Genomic DNA, 20,002 nt, shown 5'->3' on the forward strand with positions numbered 1-20,002 from the left:
TGGCTATGAGATGAATATTTACAATATTTATTTACAGACGCCACAGTTACATAAAAAAAAAATACATGCATGTTTGTTATTAAAGTTTTTTTTTTTTTAATAAAATGTCCAATTGTATATTTTATGTAGAAAATGATCGTTTTATTGATCACAAGTAAAGTTCAGCATTGCATAGCATTTCATTATATTCGAAACGTGCATGAAAGTATATGCACATGAGTATACCGGTGGATGCATTCGATGGAACACATTCACATCGAAATTGGAATCATAAATACAGAGTGATGCTTTTATTCGTCATAAACGCAATTGTAAAGTGTCGAAGTTCGAACAATCAAGAGTGCATTTCTTATGTTAACATCAAATTTTTGTTTCGTTCATCTCTGAACATTGTTAATAGTGCAATAGAATTACTACCTTATTCATTATTGGCGTGAATTTACTGGGTACAGAGGAATAACACCTGAGTCCTCAGGAATGGCAACGCATGGGGGTATCATGGGCGAAACAGTATACTGTGTTATGTCCATGGTACTGCTCATGTTTATAGGTGACGGTTACCACTTTCCATCAGGTAGGCCGTCAGCTTGTTTGCCATTTAAGTTGTATAATATATATATATATATATATATATATATATATATATATATATATATATATATATATATATATATATATATATATATATATATATATATATATAAACAAAAAATGTAATAAACCCAATTGCCTCTATTTTTTTTTAATTTACTGATTGTTAATTTAATCCATAAATGATCACTTAGTTTATTTGCATTACTTACAGCACACTAATAACCACAGATATAAATAAACATACGTCAAAAATGTATGAAAAAATATATATATACAAAGAAAGAGGAAAATATATAAAAGAAGTAACAATAATTTTCCTTTCGTGCCTGTTTTATAGTAACACAAAATGGTCACAACTCTGTTTATTGCTTTGCCTTAAAAAAGAGCAAATTATTGATATTCAGTTGTGGTCAAAAGCTTCGTTTAAATTAATTGAAACAATTTTCTGTTTATCAGAGCACTAATGGGTTTTTTTTTTGTCAATGTAATTAAAATATTAATATTACTATTTTATATTTTTAGATAGACTTAAGTCGCCTTTTTCAAGCGACTTCAAAAAGCAGGATGTTCTCAATTTGTATGGTTGTATGTTTTTGTTTGTTACCCCATAACTCCGTCAGTTCAGTAAACCTATTTGGACTTTTCTCTTTTTTTTTTTTATTTGAAAGGATATACCATATTAACGGATTGGACCCATAGAAAATTTATTAAAATCGTTTCAGTATTAACTAAAGTTTTTAAATTAAAATAACTCGTTTTACCACAATTGAGGTCGGTTTTTTTTGTGGAATTCAAATTAATTATTATATAATATTTACTTTAATAATACATATACTGTTTTCATTAGAACCTGCTTGTCTCCAAACTAGCTTGCATTATGTTTGTGATGTTCCCTTTTCCGCTTATATGATTGTTTTCATCCATTTTTCAACCCACGTACATTTTATGTTCAAGTGTGTTCTCATTATTGCTTTTTCCAACTTGATCGATAATCCAGATCATCCATAAATGTAAAATAAACTGTATTTTTTTTATATAATAACGTTCATTTTAGCATAATAATAAACAACTTATAATTTTCATTATACATAATTTTTTAATCCTTTTATTTGTAAAAAAAAAAATGTCAAATATCTAACAAACAGCTTTCAGCTATAGAAATATTTGAAGTGTTTTTTTTTTTTTTTTTTAATAAATTATATTAGTTTTTATAAATGAGTACGTAAATGTACAATGATTGTTTATATACCATATGTGGACACCTCGGGTTTCTTCAGACGAATTGAGATAACATCGAGAGAGATTACGGTGTGGTTTACAGTGGATCACAGAGAGATTTTTTTTTATATTTATATTTATATATATATGTATAACTGGAATTTTATTAATTTACCATGTTAGTCGTTTCCGAAAATTATTACGATTTCATCCGGAAATCTTCAGGGCAAGTACGGCGTTTTGAGTCACAGACAGCGTCTCGTCTCGCACGTCCGGATTCCCGTTAGTTCATAAAACTGCTTCGTAAAATTCCCGTTATACATTTATATAGACATCGTAAAAAGTCGAAGATATGGTTTAAAAATAAATAAATATTTTATATAAATTCCGTTTAAATTTTTATAATATATTTATACTTATAATAATTTTTGCGGGTATTTTAAGTTTCGTATTACAAGTGAGTTCACCTAATCTCGATCATCTGTCTGCGATCTATCATTTTGTATATTGAACGTGTATGTGTGTTTATTTGTCACATTTATTTATGTGTTATAATGTTTGTGCTTGTTTTCATGTGCATGCTGTTTTTTTTATTGTGAAATAATGCTGTTATTAAATATCTTTATTGTTTACTAGTGGACACTAAGTGGCCTGTTCAAATTATATATATATTTTTTTTATATATTTATTTAGTCACCAATTAAAAGAGTTTGACAGTTTTCCATTTCGAGACCTCAGGCATCATTTAAGTTATATTAAAAAAATGGTAATTTTTATATATAAAAAGATTCCAATGCACTTAATTTAAAAATTTGAAAACAAGAAACAGAATAATTCGATTGAAGAAAAAAACAATTCGAATTATTTATCGTTATTACATTTCTTATTCAGAATGTAATATTTAGTGAATATTTAGTGAAAAAGAAACTTTTTTGTAATTTTGTATCTACCAAAAAAAAAAAACATAAAAAATAACAATAGTCTCATTGTCATTCTAATTTCTGTTTTGCACTACCGCTGTCCACTTATTACTTCCTATACCACCGCGTTAGATTGACTGGAAGAGATCTCTTCTAGAGATAAGTTCACTTTTGCCTACATTGTTTCTAATTGTTATTATTACTGTATGTTTGAATGCAATAAAGAACATTTATATATTTAAAATTCGATTGAATGGGCTCTGTTTCTAATTTCCTTCTTATCTCTGATCATGTATCAATGATGTTCAGCTAGCTATACTCTGATGATCATTGACATTAAAATGACTTTCAAATGACAGCATTATTTCACGTAATCAGTGGACTGACATTATAAATTGCATATCAGTCTCGTAATCAACAATGCAACCTTTTAACGAACTTAACAACTGAGGGCCTACCATGAAATATTTTCCGAAATTTCGGGGACGAACGAAATAGAAATTTGATGTTAAAATTACATAATACATGCCGTTTAAAATATTTAAAAATATTAAAATATCATTCCTCTGGTCTATTAGGATAGGATTTATGATGAATGAAACGTTAAGCTCCATTTACTGGGTCAATTTAGTTACGAACAAAAACACGAATTTGAGCGCGAAAATTCGGAATTTCATTTCATGGTAGGCCCCCTGATATGTAATCACGTGGTTGTTTTGGTGATAACGGACTGGAGGATAGTTTCGTGTTATTGTTTGTTTTTTTTTTTTTTATAAATAAAAATGTGGTTTATTATTTGTAACACGGATCTATTCGTTGAGTCAATTCGCACAATGATTCTTAATTATCATTGCCTTGAAGTTTAATTCAATACCAATCGATCGAGTAATGTTATGACGTAATAATTAATATTTAATTTATAAAATTTATTAATGTATTAAAAAAATCTAATTATCAATATCTCGTTGAGTTAATTTATGAATTTCAATTTCTTTTTTTATACTATTTGTGCAGAGGAACCTACTAAAAGGGATTTCCGGAAATTCCTACGGGAACGGAATAAAAAGATTTCGCGCGGAAAAGGATTAGAATTGAATTGAGCAAAATAAATAGAATATTTATCTAATTCATTCTTAAATTTGTTTACGTTAACTTCTAATAACATTTTGCAATGCATTAAATATTATTATTTTTTACAATTCGGATAATTTCGTTATAAAATCATGTAAGTACATAATCATTGTTAAAATGCCTCTATTTATTTTTATTAAGATAATTCTTCCATTTTAACATAATGTGCCCAATGGGGTCTACTCGTACATTTTCTTTTTTTTTTATGCAACTTAGAATAGCAAAAAAGCTGACGGCCCACCTGATGGAAATTGGTATTGGTACTGTCGTCGCCTATAGACATGAACAGTAAATATTTCTATAATAGTATAATATTCAATTTCAATCAATTAATAGCTATGTGTAACATTTCAAAAAAAATATAAATATGAAGTTTTGAAAAATAGTATTTGAAGTTTGTGTGAATTGACCCTAATACGTGTAACTTGTGTGAATTGACTCTAATACGTGTAACTGTCACCCAGTCCTGACCTTGTGTGTGTGGAGTGTGTTTTGTGTAAATATATTCATTAAATTGTCTCATCCATCCATTTTGTATCTCTAACCCCCCCATACATTCGCTGTACATCGATCGCTTAGCACAATATGAACGCATTACACATGCCACATACAGATTCTTGTTTTTTTTTTTTAATTTAAAATTCAATCAAAGCACAAAATTGTACGCACACTTTGATTTCTTGGCTTTCAAAAATAGAACGCGTTATTTGATAATGAATACATTAACATGATATTACAATATCGATCGCTTGCATTTATTAAATTAATTTTAATGTACAGTCGAACGAGAAAAAAAAAATAATATAAATATTTTGATCGTTATTCGATTTAAATCGTTGTTTTATTCATAAACGTGAGACCAGGAAGTACAAAGTTGGTAATCTGTATGTGGCGTGTGTTCGTTCAACATGCTTATATAGGTTTCTTACATTTTTCAGGTGAATCCACATACTTGTGAGGGTGACACGGGATTGGTGACCTCTTCACTCTTCTATAAATAATCCTGCTTTCCCCTCATAAATGGCAAGGCTAGAATCTAACATGGTGACTCTGTGACTTATCTAGAAGCCTTAGTGATTACGCGAAACAGTGTTCTGTGTTGTGTATTAATATAAACATGGTGGGTAGCACCGCGCGTGCGCGGCTGTGATTGTGATAGTGTTACACGGACAATGGACGCGGTGACGAGTCAGTACTAAATATGGCTACCTCGGTGTAAAAATAAAAAAAAAAACATAATTCTTTCCCTTCGTTACTTGAATCTTAGTAGAGTATGGTCACAAGGTAAGATACGATGTCTGACTGAGTACATTGAATAAGTGTTACCCGGTTATAATTATGTTGTAGCGCTACCGGTATAAAGTTCCCGATCCCTGTGGTATCGGGGACTTGTTGCAACTTCATACTTAATTCTTGAGCCAGGTAACAGCTTTTGGTTTCGTGGCTATAAATACATAGACTAAGAGCAGTGGCAGCCGTTTGAATGTTTGAAAATGGAAACGAATCAATGTTGCCACTAAACAGGAAATCGAACTTAGAGTTAATATAACCGGCCAGTGTTTGTCCTTCAATTAACGACATTTGTAACTTAAATATATACATATATATATATATATATATATATATATTTTTAAATTGAAACCTGTATATACATACTATGTTTATATTTGATATAATGTCAATAATGTTTTTGTGTTCAATTAAATGTACCCATCTGTTTTGGATTTTTTACATATCAGTTAGATTTGGTTTTATTCCATGTACTCTTGTTTAAAAAAAAGGAGAAATATAAAAATGCTTTTGTAGCAATATTGGGGAGATATGAGATGGCAGATTCCAATTTGCGGTGCTTTTGTTATAAATGAATATTTCATTGACCATGTATGTAATGTTGATATGTATTTTAACTTGCAAGACCTGTGTGAATTTTATATCCTTTCGCTTTAGTATTTGGCCATCAGGACACAATGTGTGACGAAACATGTTTTTTTTTATAAAAAAAAAATTACATGCAATAATTTGCAAAAGTATTCAGGAAAGGGTATAATGAACTTGTTTATTAAACATGTTTAATTTAAGAATTTCTTGTCATTACCTATATTAGTTAGTGGTTGTTGACCTCTTGAACATCACAATGTTACAAAATAGTCTAATAACTGGCCACTTTTAAAAGAAAATCTCAATTCTAAATTTAAATTTTTTATTATCTATTTTTTTTATTTATTGTCATTGTTGGCTAGTGAACCATAGATTTTTTTTTTATAATTGGACGATTCTAAATGCGGCTAAGTAATGTACAGGCGGTCATGGCCACCTAATATGTATGAACTTCTATTTGTCATACTGGTAATTTCTATTAGGTAATTCTATATATAATTTTTTAATATTTGCTAATTATTAAAGAATTATTTGCCGTACGGCGAGGCAGTACTTCCCACCCTTATTGACTAAGTCCCGACGGACAGTTTTATTTTTTACGAGTAACTATATAGTACAGAGAGATCTCAGCGGCTATCGTCATAATTAGTGTATATAAGCTGCAAGTTGAACGCTATGGAGTTTCAGTGTTGTGGCAATATTAGTTTTATTTTGTTTCAATAGTGGCTATTAGTTACAATAATTCAAAAATAGCATAGAAAATATTATATATTTTGTCTATGATCTGGTATTCCCCAAATGTAAAAAAAAAGTTTATAACTTATAATTGACGTCACCCATATGTCGGGTATTAAATATGCCTTCGTGCTTAGCTGAAAACTGCACTTTTCCCCCACTTGATTAGCTTTGTTCATAATGGGTATCATTAATTCGAAACTTGTTGAAAAGACACGCTGGACAACCAACAGTTGTACTCAATTTATTATACTTACCTGCATAATCGCGATAATTCCCGTATTATATAATTACAATGAGCTTGTAATTATATTATTTCCTTCTTATATAATAGAATTACATTGATTCCCCTGCCATATAATTACATGGATTCCCGTCTCTTATAATTACATCGATTCCCGTGTCATATAATTACCTTAATTCCCTTGTCATAATTACATCGATTCCCGTGTCATAAAATTACATCGATTCTCGTGTCAAAGAATTACATGGATTCCAGTGTCTTAGAATTACATGGATTCCCGTCTCATATAATTACATAAATTCCCGTGTCATAGAATTACATTGATTCCTGTTTTATATAATTGTATCGTGTTAATTCCCGTCACTTACAGTTATATTCTTTCCTGCGCTCTATTGTTATTCAATAAAACGATATTGTCACTATTCAAGTGAAATTGCATAGTGCACACTTGGCTAGTAAAGTGACTTCCAACAAAATTAGACCCGTTACGCGGTTACTGTATCTGAACGACAAATTAGTAATAGTACATTACTGCAGCGGCCAGCAACTGAGGCATTGATGGACGAACGTGCAAATGTGGAGCGAGGCGTAGCCGAGGCCCACATACGTGAGTCCATCAATGCCTAGTTGTGGCCAAGGCTTGTATAGTACTTTTCTCAAACAATGCGCGGAAATCAAAAACACAATTTTACTTTTTAAGTTCAATGACGAATAACGAATAATAATAATTTTTCACGCGCCGATGGACTCACGTATGTGTGCCTCGGCTACGCCTCGGCCCACATTTGCACGGTCGTCCATCAATGCCTCAGTTGCTGGCCGCTGCAGTAATGTACTATTTCACCGCCTATGATTATAATATTTGTCAGTGTAAATAATCCTAATTTTTAACAAAAAAAATAGATTTCTACTAAATTAACAAATATTTTTTTCCTAGAACATCTTTTTTAGGTTTATACCCACCACAGGCGCCCCCAAAAACTTTATATATATAAAATTTATTTAAATTGTAATATGTCAAGATAAATAATGATGTTACTTTAAGATCTGTTATTATACATGATTTATTATGTCCACATATCATGGTAAATTCGTTTGAAGGTTACGTCATTGAATGGTGGAGTTCATTTTATGATAGTTTTATTTAATTCCCACTCAGCGTGATCATAAAATTAGGTCGTAGTACAAAATTATTTTTAGCTCGTGTTCTGCATAGTAATAGGTTCGGTGTTGAGATGGTTAAACGATATGATATGCAGCAGAATCTGTATTTTTTACATTTCTCATAGTTACCAATAGATATATGTTAATTGCATATTTAAAAAAAAACGGATTTACTTGAAAAGTACGAATGCGTGCAGGTGGCACGTAAGATTTCTCTAGTGTTATAATAATCGTCATGTCGGACGTTATCTGTCCACTGCTGAACATAGGCTTCTACCACAGATTGTCACAAGGAACGGTCCTGAGCCACCCGCATCCACTGATTCCCTGCAATGCATTTGAAGTCGCCACTCCACCTAGTGGAGGGTTGTTTTACACTGTATTTTCCTATACGAGGTTGCCTCTCAAGAACCTTTCTTCCCTATCGGTTATTGGTTATTCGGGCTATTAATGTTCCATCCCAACCATTTTAATGGGTGGTGATTCTCCACCGTGCGTTTTTCAAGACACTTTCCCCCCTCATTTTATCTTAAATATCTCCCATACACAGAAATTGTCCAGTTACAATTTTATTATATTATTAAGACTTAAAATATGTTATTGTTGTATCAGCCTTTAACTGTCCACTGCTGAACATAGCCTCCCCCATAAGGGAGGGTTTGCCAGTAGTTGCCACTCTTGGCAGGCGGATTGGCAATCGCAGTTTGGCTTTTGGTGATGTTTTAAGAGGGACGCTGCTGCCCATCTCTTGACCTTTAAATTCCCTTAGTAGCCTCTTACAAGACACCCACGAGAAAGGAAGGGGTGGTTTATTCTATGCCGGGACCTACACGGCGAACTTTAGCTTAAAATATGTACTATTTATTTGGGGGCGCCGCTGATTCGTCTAAATATAAAGTATCCAGTTCTATTAATGGTCTATTACAGTGATACGGTGTCTATTATCTAATAATTAAATAAAAAAAAAAAAAACAAAATAGCATGGAAGGATCTGCATATAATGGTGCCAAGTCAGTCGCAGTAATAAGGGTTCGACTTACTGTTTTATTGAATTTACATGGGTGAATTTAAACTCTTGCACAGTTTCTTAAATTATTTCTTAAAGTATTTGTGTCTTTTTTTATTTTTATTTTTTATTTTTATTTTATGTGCAGTCACGATGCTGGGAACAGTTGTATTGTTTTTTAATTAACTTTTCAGAATGTCTCAATATTAATTATAATCTTTTGACACTAGTACCAATCGTTCACTTTTGAAAAATTTAACATAATTTGGTTGAATTTTAACAGTAAGATTTTTTTACTGTCTTATTTGCAGAAAAGAATTTTTGATCAGTTGGGTTCACTGTTGACATACGTATTATTTACAAGGCATATCAATCCAAAACTCAGTGATAGTATTCATCACTGAGTTTTGAGTTTGTGTGCTTTTAACCTAATCCTGTACATAATTATGTATATTACAGCCCTCTAATTAATCTAAAGTACTTTTTGATTGCAAAAAATAGCACTGAAGAAAACTCAGCCAATCCAAAACTTGATTGTAGTGTCGGTGAGTTTTGGGTTCACATATTCATTATGGGGTAACCCACTGATTTGAATAAAAAATAAAAAAAAAAATCTGTCAGTTGTTCCCAAAATCAACACTGTTTTTCCCAAAAGGAGCGTTCACCTCTATTTTTATGTTTTAATTGTAAATATTATCGTTCGGTACGTTAGTGTTAGCGCAGATCTGTACTAGTTTAAGTAGCCGTCTTTTGTTGAGTGCACACGTTGACCGGCCTGTGAGAGCGTACTGTGTTGCAAGAACCTAAAGATTTACTAGGAGATTTAAAAACTTGTGCTTATGCTTTGTATAACCCACCGAGTCGAATAGGCCACTCGCACTAAGAGCCTAATATTTATATTAGTAAATTTAAATTGGTGGATTACATAAATCTTATTCGTGTAAAGTGGGGTTTATAATTCACTAAACGAGGCACTTTCCCTAGCGGCATTATATTTATTTTTTGTTTTCTTAACACTGACTTAACGAAGTGTTAACTTGGATTTAAATATCTAATTATATCAAATAATTATATCTAAATCCAAATGAAGTTAATTTTCAAATGTATTGTAATACAAATGATTCTATTTAAATTTAGATCGGGAGAGAAAATATTTATTTAAATCAATATTCTCTGTTTCAACCATAATGAGACAAATTTCAAATTTGCGTATTTTTTTCTGTAAATATATACTCAACGCGTATATAAATGCAAATTATACAAAATTCAATATAAATATGTAAAATACAAAAATAAATTTTGTTGCCTATAAGCAAGTTACTCATTCTGTTAACAGATGTTAAATGGCAAAATGCAAAATGTATGAGGTTGACAGTAGTTAACGAGTAGATACGTGGTATATTTTCATTTGTTTATATAAGCAGCTACAGGTTATGTCAATATCGTATGTTCATGGTTACGCTCATACAAAGTGCAAAATGTATGAAATTGACGTGGTCAACTCCATATATTTTGCGTTATTCCTTTAAATCTCATCACTAATATAATGTTATTCTGTTTATATGTTTAGAAGTACATTCGCTAAAAAAAAGTTTAAAATATTGCAATATTTAAAGGTTTCTATATAATACCATAAATACTAAATAAATTACATAGCGCTCTCTCCCAAACATGAGTTTATTATGAATTACAAAGTCAATGTATTAACTTTAGGTTATATAGATAGAGCATCGAGTCTCAAAAACGGGTCAACTTTTTGTCAGCTAATTGTCAAATTAGCTGACTCGTTTGTTCTATATACTTATACATAAAATGTATTTTGACGTATTATTTAATAAACGAAATGAGTGTTTACGCATTATAAAGGTGTAGAATTTATAAGACAAAATAAATATAGAAGTTATAAAGGAATCACTCATAACTTTTTTCACGCAAAAATCTGTGAAAAAGTTGACCTGTTTTTCTCGAAACATTTCTATGGAGACACTCTATCGATATAATTCGCGGACGGTCAACGTGTGTAATTTTTTTTTTCACAAAATTGGTTAATATATGGCAGGATTGACAGATCCGTAGCACGGTTTCCGTTTTTTGTTTCTATGACGTTTCAGGAATGGTATATAAAATGGTTAATGGTGACAGGTAAAATTCATAAGTTGCAAGTAAACAGTCCACCTAGACATGTGGCAAAAGAATCTATCGATATACTCGTTATCACTAGCGATTCCCTAAGATAGAATGAGACGGCAACAGCCGGTGTCTCGTTCTTTCTTATGCGACTGCTAATCGAAACCGACTCTATCGTTACCGTTTACCATTTTTCTAGGAAGACTGGACCGATCTTGATTGTAAACATCTGTAAAATTAGAATTATTTTTAGAGTACGATATCTCACAATCGACCCCATTGCGAATAGGTCGAATGGTATCGAAATAGTGGGCCAGTTTGATGCACCCTTAAATAGATGCCATTTGAAACTGTTACTGTTGTGTAGTGATGCTTTATGTCATAAGGTTGGTACACAAGTATAGTGTTTGTGTTAACAAAGTGCAAGAAAATTATTGGACATTCGTATTTAAAAAAAATACTGGCAACATATAAATATACTCTCTTTATGGTAACAAATGTAATTCGAAATTTAAAATCACTACTTAGCATAATATTTTTTTTAACATTTATAATAAATTATTGTCAAATGTCCATCGTAAATCTTTAATGGTTGCCAACATTGTAGTGTAACCTTCTTATTCATAAAAACGTCAAATCTATTTTAGCTATTGAACTATTTTGTCTCTTTCTTTTTAGTTTAATTTTCAATTTGAAAGAAAGTGTCAAAACAGTGTAAATAGTTCAAATAGATTTGTAGAGAATTTAAGTTTTTACGATTGAGGGAATAAGTCTTGCTGTCCTGCTATTTCGAATCGCCGACCTTTTGCTCCATTATTAAAATTGAATTTTAACTCTAAGATTGCATTTAATTGAAATGGAACTGTGCGCCAGTAATTTAGTTGTTAATCGATTTTTAATTGTATTGTATGATGCGAGTAGGTAGATATTTATTTATCAAATAAAGTACGAAAGGCTCTGGTGATTCGTGTTCAGAATGCGAAAGGATTTTACTGAAATGCCAATAATATTATGACTTTTATACCTAAAGTATTATAATGATTAATAATGAATTGGCGTCCCAATGTGATGAGGAGAACGGAGATGTGAAGAGATTGAGTTCAAAACGTGATCGATTTTTTAAAAGTAACTGTTTACCTGGTATTTTGGTCAAATTCAATAGGTTTATACATTAAGGAATGGTTAACGTAGATTAGATTAGTTCGTTAATGTAAGATAGGTTAAGAGCGTCATAGAAATCATCAGAACGTGAATATGAGCTGCAATGATTATATTTAAATTTATAAAACTGTTAGTTTTTCGGTTCGTTTAGGCTTTATGGATTTAGTTCTTTTTTTTTTTTTTAAATAAGACTAAGGAGTCACTTGAATGCTTCCAGTTCGAATGTTTTATGGGTTCGCGCATACTACAGACGAGTGTGTAGCGCAATGTCGATTGACGGCGAGGAATTGGAAATGTGGTAATTTATATATTTTATAACCTTTTTTTTTTTTCAATTTTGTATTGGATTTAACAGACTTGACACTATAAAAATCAATTCGCTTAATCGTTTTGTAATATATTTGTTTTCAAGTGCGATCTGCTGTAGCTATGTTGTTTACTAAGACAGATCACAAATGACAAATGGATTTATTGGGAATATTTATAAAAGAATAAAAAATTTGTTATAAATCACAAAATTTATAAACCTTTTTTTTTTTTTAATAAATATTGTAGTTTGCAATGTTAATAGTTATTATGTTTAATTGAACGCACAATTCGATCAGTCCAATTTGTAATTGTCATTTGAGCGGCGCACGCGCAGTCTGTAGTGTGCGCGCACACTAAAAGATCATGAACATAACATTTTCGCGTTGTTAGTTTATAATTTATTTTATAAATGTGTCGCTTGGGAACGCATCGTCGTTCTATATTAAGTATTTGACTCTGATTCGTTTGGAACGTGTCGATCCAACATTGTACATAACGGACGGCGAATTCTTAATTGCATTGTGTTCTCAACTGTTTGTTATATTAATATAAGCAGCAAATACAATCTACTTGGCGTCCGCATTATATACGATACACATATTATATCAACAAGTACAAATTTAGGTCTCGTTAGAGTTTTCCGTCTACGGCGAGATGGAGGTGACTAAGTCATAACTTATTTCTCTTGATAATTTTTACTTTTAAATTTTTTTTTTATGGACCCCCCCACTAGTGTTAAATATCTTTTCCATAATTAATGTAGATTTTCGAATTTGTTGACCAATTTCGTTATAGGTTTTTCGCTCGATTCCCTTCCCCCTCCCCCTTACATCAAAGGTTTAGCTTTAAAAGATTGTTGTTTGCCTTATAAAAAAATGTGATCTTATGATGATTATACTTAAAGGATGTCGCAGAACGCCCCCTCGCAGATGTTTGCCCTTCGATTGTTTCAACTGTTGTTTAAATGTTTCAACTGTTGGTTAAAGGCTTTAAAATCATCTTTGTCTATGGAAACATCGAATTTGTTATATAAGGAATGGTCGAACATTATGACAGTTTTTTTTTTTATTTATAACCAGTGAATTTATTCGTTTTAATAACTATGACACTAATTATTATATAATTTAGGCACTATTTCTTTTACTTATAAAAATGTCAAACGTCTGATGAACCTATTTCTAATATGAATAAAACATATAAAAATAGTCCATTGTCACCAGTAGTATCCCACTGTTGGGCACAGGTGTACGAATGCTCTATTATTTTACCGGACAACGGCAAAGTCTGCGAGGGTGGCGCGTATGAAAGAATATGCCTTGTATAATAATATAACACGATGAATTATGTAATATAATAAGACAATGCGCGATATAAAGATAGGCTCAGTAGAGGATACTGTCAATTGCGATACAGTGTAGAAGCGCAAAGGGCTTTATTGGTGCTGTCGAACGGTTGCACTCAGGTTGCACCGGGGCCGGAACACATCTTGACATAAAATCGGGTTTTTACCATACTCACATTATTTACGAAACAGATCACGTTGTTTTGTATTCGTAAAGTATGATTTACAATAAAATATGTATCGTGAACACTTGTTTTGGCATAGATTTTTTTTTAATGAAAACGGGGGCTAAGGAAAAAAAGGAAACATTCTACCAGATGTCGCTAGTAGAGATGTCAAAATGTATGGGATTGACAGTTGTGCTAATTTCGAAATTGGAACAATTCAGTTGTTACAATGATAATTATAACCAATGAGCTTTAACTGCAAATAATACATAACTAATATTTATATAAAAGTCAAGGACCAGTTATTTATGTGTGTGTTTGTCAAACCCATACACGTCTTGCATCTCATTCTATTTCATGCGTACGATAGATGTACATGCATTGAGAAATAAGTTTGTTTGAAAATTATAAGAGAGTTTAAAATTCAAATTGCTAATATAGATCTGTTTAAACTTGATCTTAAAAACTACAATGTATATTAAATCCGATTCCTGACTTTGGTACAGATGTGTTTTGGCTTAAAGGTCATCAACGAGGAAATGTTTGTAATATATTGTGATTTGATAAGAGAGGGCATTAATGTAAGCAGTTTATCGCCAACTAACGGTCAGACGATTAATGGGACAAGGCTTAAGGCAGAATGAAAAGTTACAGTCTTGGCAATTGCTGTTTCTCATTTCCTAATCTGACCCTGGCATGAATGTGTTGCATGATTTCATGTAAATTAGAGGTTAATTATGGAGTCGTAAATAATATAACACTTTGTGATGGATTTATTTTAATATAATAAGCTATGTATTTAAATTGACATTCGGTTCTGTCTAGTAACTTAGGTACAATACTATAGTTCGTCAACTTTGTATTCGGCACTCCTGAACGGCGACAGATGTCTACCGCTGCTGTATTAGTATGGGCGAGTGTGCTTTTCTCCGCTATAATACATAACACCCGCGCAGACGTCTTTCCAGGGAGTGCTGCGTGTAAACTTGACGGGTTATACCTGAATCAGTCACAAAGCGTTATTTCAAAATATTTCTTCTCTTTCTAGACGATGGTGCAACTAGACTTCGACTATTAGATATAGATTAGAAATTGTGTGACACGAATTACTTCAATGTTTTTATTCTCGCCGCAAACTAGTAAAGCCCTCTCCGCATTAAAATGGAATATAAAACTTTTTTATGAATCGTAAGAAACATTAGTTCCACAACAATATGTAAATTTTTCTTATAGTAAGTAAAAGATCTCATAAGTCTTATATTTGTTTTGTCTTTTTTATATTTTGAAGGAACTATGGCAATGTCGAGTGATTAAAGACAACCTATGTAAAATAAAATATATTGATGTATATAATTTGGTGTTTCATTTGCGAGAGTGCTTTTTTTTTATTATAACTTAGAATGGCAAACAAGTTGACGGCCTACCTGATGGAAAGTGGTAACCGTCGCCTATAGACATATTCCTCTGTACCCTGTAAATTCACGCCATATCCCACCCTTCAAACCGAAACACAGCCATGCAAACACAACTGCTTCATAGATGAAACACGATATATTTATATATTAGTTCAACAGTATGTAAATACTGGTACAGTAACGAATATATTAAATATCTCCTTATCCAGAACATAATATTGGATAACACTTTTACCATATTCGAAAAGAGACATCCGATCGATATGGGCGATATTGAAATGGATGATTGCCGTATAGATATCGGATCGGTATTTCATGCCTAATGATTATCAGACCTGTGATGTTTAAACATGGGAAATATGGACACCGCTCAAATATCTCTATTTTGGTTTCCTGTGGATATCGATAGCGGTAAAACAGTTCATCGCCCATTTTTATAAACACCGTACTAATCGTACATATATTTATTTTTATTTCGTTTGGATTCTTCGATTTATTGGATAGCCTATATTTAATATTACCTACATCAGGTTATACTAGTGGTTGGCGGGGTGCCAACAAGAGATGATAGATGAGGATGAAGCCAAATCGGCCCACCGTAACGAATTAGGAGTTAACCACGATGATTACCAGGTAGAACCGCGAGGTTGATCTGACAACCGCGAGGTGTACGTTGCCAGCGACGGAACGGGGGAGGGGTGCTTTTTTTTGATGGGTGAAAATGGTATGGTAGCCCCGCCTGCGCTAACGGGATACGCTGGTGGAGCACCAGTGAAAAGTGATCTATGAGAATGAAAAAGGCCAGTTAGCCCATCATGATGAATTCATCAGAAATTAACCATGATAATTTCCAGGGGGGACCGCGAGGAGGTCGACCTGGTTGGGTATATTGCTAGCAATGGGATTCCCAGTCTCCATTACTAACAATCCCTTTCCCCCCGGGGGAGGGGTGTTAGTAATGCGGACTACTAGTCCCATTGCTAGCAATATAACCTGTCAGGTTGATAATACGTGGTTTCTCTGAAAACAATCGTGCTGATTTTCAAGCGTATTTAGAGTACGTTATACAAAGTCTATGATTTATACTGTAACATTCACATGAAGGGTGTCATGAGCGACACTGTATACTCTGTTGTGTCCATGGTACTGTTCATATCTATAGGTGACTTATCACTTTCAAAAGGGGGGTAGAGAGATTTCTTCAGGGTCGGCGACGAACGCGTAATACCTCTGGTATTGCAGGTGTTCATAGGCTACGGTAACCACTTACCATCAGGTGGACCGTATGCTTGTTTGCCACCTCAGTGGCATAAAATTTTTTTTTTGATGTGTACTATCAGGTTCTTTGCCACTTTAAATTACATAAAAAACAAACATTTTGGGTTTAATGAATCACGATTATGAGCAGATAATTAGTATTCAAGCATAAACTACCTTCTTTTTATTTAAAATCCATAGTAATATTGATGGTTGACTGGTAGAGAACACCGTCCGGTGTTAAGTCCGCCATATGTACACAGTTTCACTGTGCATTAAATAAATAAACAATATTTTAGACACTGCTTTGTCTGATGCTGTAGTTTCCCTTGTATCTGAGTAGTTTTTCATTCGATATTATTATTATATATGTTATATATATATATATATTGTTCAAGATTAGACATCATAGTTGTTTTAATAAAAGTTAAATTTTTCGCACTTGCAATATTAGAACCATAGATATAGACCGTTTAACCGCTAGAAGGTCAAACATTCAAATTTTGTTAACGGATAGAACTACACGCACTTTTGTATTTATTTTAATTTATTATAAAACTTGAGGCACGGACAAGCATTTCATTTCAACCAAGAGCTTCTCACCTTCAAGCGCAAACATACGTGTTTTGGACCTTCGTTGCCGAATAATAATACGCAAAGTACGAGTCAGCGACCATTGGACTCATCGTATGCCAATTCATCGCACAAGTTTTGGACTACGAGAAGTGAGAAGACATCTAGTAAGGATCGAGGTTAAGGCGTCGGAGGAGCAGCAGCAGACAGCAATCGTCCATAAACGCATTCCGGAACGGTCTGCCATCCTCCCTAACCCCATCTCCTTCGCTTCAATTGTGTCACACCGTGCCTTTAGTCACGTTACAATTCTTGTGTTCAGCAATAAGAAGCAGCTTTGTGTCGCAGCTAGCACAGGCTGATCTTACAGACCAAGAATCAAACGTAAGTACCTTCATAATTTGCCAAAATGAGTATAAATGAGGCTAGTGTTAAAATAAATCGTGAAAGATCCCCTAATAGGCTAGTCGCTAATAATGAAAACGATAATGAATTGCTAAAGGATCTAGTCAAGACGCGTGGCATATTAAAAAGCAGGCTTACTAAATTTTCTAATGCCGTTAGTGATATTACCCTCGAACAATTAACTAATCAAAAATGCGCCGATGTAAAATTACGCATGCAAGGTGTTACGAGCTTATTTACAGAGTTTAGCGGTGTTCAAACAAAAATCGAAAAAATTGTACGAGATTCAGATTTAGATTCGCAGCTGACGCAACGAGAATTGTTTGAAGATTGCTATTATCATGCACTAGCTCAAGCTGAATGTTTGCTCAAATCGGTAGAGGTCACTAGCGCGTCCAGTAAGGGCAGTAATAGGGCGTCACAGTCTATAAAACTTCCGACCATCTCTCTACCTGTATATGACGGAACGTATGAGCATTGGATCGAATACAGAGACATTTTTCTATCTCTAGTACACAATTCCGACGAAATTAGCGATATTCAGAAATTCCACTACCTAAAATCGTCACTAAAGGGAAGCGCGGAGTTAGTTATCGATTCCTTAGAATTCTCTGCTAGTAACTATGTGGTAGCATGGGAACTACTTCTCAACAGATACAACAATAGCAGTCTGTTGGTGCATAACCACGTTAAGGCCTTATTCACTATTCAAAAACTTTCTAAGGAATCACCACATGCACTCAGAAAACTGACAGATATTATTCTTAGAAATTTACGCGCATTAAAAATATTAGGTGAGCCTACTGAGTACTGGGATACGTTAATTATATTTATTATAACGTCTAAGTTAGATGAAACCACCGAACGTGAATGGGAACAATTTAAATGCACCACACGAAAATATATTAATGATATTTCTTCACTGAAGGTAGATGATTTACTCATGTTCCTTAGAGACAAGGCTGACATGTTGGAAACATTGCTAGTTTCACACAGAGTTAACAGTGACGTTAAAACTCAAAACGCGACTTTACAACAATCGTCACATTATCCGTCACATAAAACATCACATCATAAAGTGCACTGCAATGTTTCCACCAATAAGTCACAGCAAGGTCGAATCACGTCTACTAAGAAATCGTGTTTAATGTGTAACGCCGATCATCCACTTTATTCATGTCAAACATTTTTGGACACTAACTTAGACGCTAAACTGCAATTTATAACCGCAAATAAATTATGTGAGAACTGTTTACGTCCAGGGCATTCAGTTAGTATGTGCAAATTTGGACCTTGCAGACTGTGTTTTAAAAAACACAACACGCTTATTCATAATAACGTGACTGATCGAGTAGCGGTCGTATCAATGCATCTAGCCGACAACGAAACCCCGGGTTCTAGTCAAATGACCCCCGCGACCGTCGCACCGCCCGCGCAGTCCATCCCCGCGCAAATTCATTCGTCTCGAGTAAACAGTACACACATAGATAATTTTAATTTAATTCACAAACAATCTACTATGCGACCCGTTTTATTGTCTACAGCTATAGTCGAGATAGCCGATAGGTACAATAAGTTTCACTTAGCACGCGCGCTTCTCGACTGTGGTAGTCAACATTGTTTTATTTCTAAACCACTATGCGATTTAATTAATATAAATTTAATACAGTCCACTTGCGAAATTCGAGGTGTCGGCAACACAGTAACAACGTCATCACAGATATGTGATATCGAGATCAAATCACGCATTGACAATTACTCCGCACGCATTAAATGTTTTGTGTTGCCGCACATTACATCTACGCTATCTACTGCTATGTATAGTCAACGCGCGCAGTCTTTTATGATACCTGACTATATACAGCTGGCTGATCCACAATATTATGAATCTCAAAATATTGATATTTTAATAGGCGCAGACTTATTTTGGGACTTATTATGCGAGGGTAAAATGAGATTACCCAATGGACCCTTTTTACAAAATACAAGGTTAGGTTGGATTATTTCAGGGCCTATTGAGTTTAACACGCACAATATCAATACGTCTGTCCAATGTAACTTCACTCAATCTATTGACACTCAGTTACGACGGTTTTGGGAGTTAGAAGAGGTGCCTAAAACTAGTGACATACAGACTGACGAAGAACGCTCTTGTGAGGAAGCTTTCATTCGTACTACCACGCGCAATAGTGACGGAAGGTTTTGCGTCAGCTTGCCACTGAAACAGTCGCCATCTGTTTTGGGTGAATCTTTGTCACAAGCTGAACGTCGTTTTTTGGCACTAGAGAGGCAATTAGAACGTAATTCTAACTATAAAAATTATATATTGAATTTATACACGAATACATCGAATTAG

General features: G+C 33.3%; 2 protein-coding genes across 3 annotated transcripts in view; both read left to right on the forward strand.

The window, feature by feature from the left end:
* The window catches only part of LOC113515992 (phosphatidylinositol 3,4,5-trisphosphate 3-phosphatase and dual-specificity protein phosphatase PTEN), a 102,732-nt gene extending 87,383 nt beyond the window's left edge, over positions 1–15,349 (forward strand). For both annotated transcript variants that reach the window (XM_052899185.1, XM_052899186.1), the window contains one exon: positions 4,802–15,349. In XM_052899185.1, the coding sequence (XP_052755145.1) occupies positions 4,802–4,805 (4 nt within the window). In that variant the 3' untranslated portion in view covers positions 4,806–15,349. The remainder of the gene's footprint in view (positions 1–4,801) is intronic.
* A 2,301-nt stretch (positions 15,350–17,650) lies between these two features.
* On the forward strand, positions 17,651–20,002 carry LOC128201637 (uncharacterized). The gene is made up of 2 exons (XM_052899216.1): positions 17,651–19,114; positions 19,316–20,002. The coding sequence occupies exons 1-2, from the start codon at positions 17,651–17,653 to the stop codon at positions 20,000–20,002; spliced, it is 2,151 nt and encodes a 716-aa protein (XP_052755176.1).

This window comes from Galleria mellonella, unplaced genomic scaffold (assembly GCF_026898425.1).
Source record: "Galleria mellonella isolate WM207_F2 unplaced genomic scaffold, CSIRO_AGI_GalMel_v1 utg56, whole genome shotgun sequence".
NCBI lineage: Eukaryota > Metazoa > Arthropoda > Insecta > Lepidoptera > Pyralidae > Galleria > Galleria mellonella.